The sequence below is a fragment of the Hydra viridissima genome, unplaced genomic scaffold, assembly GCF_058129835.1.
Source record: "Hydra viridissima isolate aposymbiotic clone 2 unplaced genomic scaffold, HvirCarnegie_v1 scaffold_1, whole genome shotgun sequence".
In the NCBI taxonomy this organism is placed as follows: Eukaryota; Metazoa; Cnidaria; class Hydrozoa; order Anthoathecata; family Hydridae; genus Hydra; species Hydra viridissima.
The window spans coordinates 34,507,952-34,511,392 of NW_028324300.1; the positions used below are offsets into that span (position 1 = coordinate 34,507,952).

The 3,441-nt window shown below is 27.9% G+C and overlaps 1 protein-coding gene across 3 annotated transcripts; it reads left to right on the forward strand.

The window, feature by feature from the left end:
• The first annotated feature begins 1,382 nt into the window (after positions 1 to 1,382).
• LOC149894682 (uncharacterized) lies at positions 1,383 to 3,081 on the forward strand. 3 transcript variants are annotated; one of them, XM_090076900.1, is made up of 2 exons: positions 1,383 to 1,450; positions 2,111 to 3,081. In XM_090076900.1, the coding sequence occupies exon 2, from the start codon at positions 2,121 to 2,123 to the stop codon at positions 2,889 to 2,891; it is 771 nt and encodes a 256-aa protein (XP_089933026.1). In that variant the 5' UTR covers positions 1,383 to 1,450; positions 2,111 to 2,120; the 3' UTR covers positions 2,892 to 3,081. The 3 variants fall into 3 exon arrangements, with proteins under 3 accessions (XP_089933026.1, XP_089933024.1, XP_089933025.1); XM_090076898.1 differs by lacking the exon at positions 1,383 to 1,450 and adding an exon at positions 1,516 to 1,537; XM_090076899.1 differs by lacking the exon at positions 1,383 to 1,450 and adding an exon at positions 1,790 to 2,034.
• The last annotated feature ends 360 nt before the right edge of the window (positions 3,082 to 3,441 follow it).

A 3,441-nucleotide genomic window follows, 5' to 3' on the forward strand; every position in this document is an offset into this window, starting at 1 on the left:
GTTCTATATATTTATTTATTTATTTGTAACAACTTTATCCCAATTTTATTTTTTCCAATTTTTTTAAAACATAAACTACTTCACCTCACCAACACCCTTGCCTTGCTTATATATTGCTTTTATTTTCAACTGACCAACCCTACCATTGCTTATATATTGCATTTTGAAAGCTTACGCAAAGTAGTTGACATAATAATGACAAGCACTTGCAGATTGGATTTGTTTTGTCAGAGGAAACCTTCAAATCATCACTTAATTGATTAACAATTAACTGAATAATGTCTTTTGGAAGTCTAAACTCCCTCAAGCATTCCACATCTGTGTAATTATCCAAGGTCACATTCCACATCTGTGTAACCAAAGTCTAGCAAATTTTAATTCTTGCCAATTTTGTTATTGATAGTTATTGATGTTTTCGATTTTAATGTAAAACAATTATCAAAAGTCAAGTAAATTTTTTTAAAAAAGAATTTTAACATCTGAAGCTTTTTCATCGTTTTTTGTATTTAATTTTTTAAACATGAGTTAGAATAGTAAAAAAACTGTCTACAAATAGTTTAAGGATGCAAAAATTTTTTCTAAGAATTTGTCAGTACCCTCCGAGGTTATCAGTATGTACTATATACACGATACCTACTCTGTAATGGCAATTTTGTGCAGACAGAAATAAATTTGCGTTGGTAGAAAAATTTTCCGATCGGAAGAAATACAGCTTATGGAAATCTTGCTTTTTTTTTTTCTTCCCGAAATCAAAATATTATGTAAAATTGACTTGCATTCAATACAGTAATTACAAAAATCAGGAAGAATATTTTTAGTAAGAATATCTTGTTTAGTTGTTCGTATCACAAAAGTTTTACACGTTTTTTCAAAAGGTTAAATTACAACTAGTTAAATTTGTTTATGTAATATATATCAGCTTATTCCTGTTAAAATTTTTGAAAAAAAAAAAAAGTATATTGAAAGAAGCGGAAATAGGCTTTTTTGTAACTTTATTTATCTCCATTTTATAACTTGCATTTAAGACGCTCCTGCGGTTATATGCGTAATATGCATAACCAATCGGTTTTTGAAATCGCAAATGAAATCGCATATAAGCTACGGAATTGTCGTCAAAAACCCAGAGTTAAATAGTCTAAGAGTAAAAAAAAAAAGTAATTTGATGTCTATTGTTTCTTTACTTTTGCCAAATAATGTCTAAATACAAAGATCTTTTTATCTGCAATTTAAAAAGATGATAAAAAACGGTTAATATATCAAAAACATTTTTGTATACAACCCTCTGTGCTTTTTTCATTATCGGAACGCATTGTCGACTCTTTTTTTTTTAGAATATAGCTTAAACAACTTTTTTTTATAAACTTACAACATTATTTCCTATTATCTATTCTGAGTTAACAACGGAATGCCCAATTATTGGTTGTTTTTAAAACTATAATGACGTCGCAAGGTAACAATTGTTCGGTGAAATATAAAATACCTTGTTTAACTATAACTTTACCCACTGCTACAAACTCGATGTTATGATATTTAGGGGGTAAACTTTAAAAATAAGTTTTTTATTCATGTTTATTAAACAGTTTCGTAATTTTTAATTATGTGAAGGAGGGCTTACGATATATATGTTAGGTTGACAGTGCCTTTAAATATTTAAATAAATATGGTTTATGATATTTTTCTCTAAAAGATAATCTTTAAAAATACTAATCTTTCCGTTTTTTTTTTTTTGTTTTTTTTCATAAATTTTAACACTTAAGAGAAAAATCTTATGTTTTTCATTAATGCGGCATAATTATATAAAGTTCTAGTTGCTCTTTAGTATTTATACGTTCGGAAAATAATGATCTACGTTTCCTATATACGATATGCAATTAACTATTATTTTTGTTAAATGCATATCTTTATTCAAATTATAACTGCTAGTGTTAATCGCTGAAAAAACCACGAAAGTTGAAACATGTGACATTATTAACAAAATAAAAACGTCACACTAGAAAAGATTGCTTTATGCTAATGCGTCAGAACGACAACAACGTAAAATTTTTTTGAAAGTTTTTATCATAATTTTTATGACCGTTGCAAGATCACGCTCTGTTTAACCTCTTTATAGAACTTATAAGATGACATCCAGTCAAGGAAGCAAGAAGTGGCGCAGTATTGCTGAATCGATAAGGCGACCATTTGTCAGTACTATTATTGCTACGAGCTCTGACTTTGGAAACATGGCAGTAATTGGAGACTCAGACAGCCTAAAAGAATATTTTATCAAACAAGTTGTAAAAACAGACTTGATTCCTAGTCGAAATCTTATACCGGAGTACGAAGCAAGTATTGAGCAAAAAATAAACGAAAAAACCTCTGGATCAACGAAACTCAAAGCAAGAGCCACTCACAGTGCTCCGCATTCAGGAGAACTAAATTCAACCAGAAGAACCTCGCGTCTAAAATCTATGTTTAAAAGATCGTCAACAGAATCTGGTGTTATGTCTTTTAAAGTATTCGATATTGATTGCAGTTATAGAAAGAAAGCCTCAATCACCTACAAGGCAACGATCACAAGCGCAGACCTCATTCTGTATTTTACTCAAGAAAATAAGGACGAAGATAAAATTCGAAAATGGATCAAAGAAATTGCAAGTCTGAGAAAAAGCGATGACGTTCCAATAATTCTAGTTTCAGACAAAGGTGCTTTCGTAAAAGAATTATGTTCTGAACTAAGAAATGTGTACCTGTCCGACTTGACAACTTTAAAACAGACAATGAAGGAATCAGAAGAGAGAAATGCATTGTGCATAGATAGACTGAACACGGTTTTGTTCAACTCAATGGCAGAATATCTTCGAAAAAAAAACGAGAAAGATCAATCTGATTTAATTTTTTATGGAGATTAAGTTTCTTGCGGAATGAAATCAAAACAAAAAACAGAATTTTATGTTAATTTTATTGTCTACTAATTGTATGTTGTGTAGTAGTTTATTGTATAGGTATTGTACAGTATTATACAATGGTATTTAAAACAAATTTATTCGATAATTGAAGGGAGCTTTGTAGATTAATTCTTTCAAAAAAAAATTCATAACAGGTTTATTTATTTCAAAAACCTAAGATTGTCTTTGTCATTCTAATGCATGTATTTAACGATTTCCTTTACTTTAATACCTATTATCTATTATTAAAATCATGGAGTTAAATTCACTGAGCATTTTATTTTGAATGAAAATGAGCATTGTATTTGCAATTAAATCTTCATATTAAGTTTTTTATAATGTTTTAAAGAAAGAACATTTCACTGCCAAATTTTAAATGATAGTAATAATAATAATAACAATAATAATAATAATAATAATAATAATAATAATAACAATAATAATAATAATAATAATAATAATAACAATAATAATAATAATAATAATAATAATAATAATAATAATAATAATAATA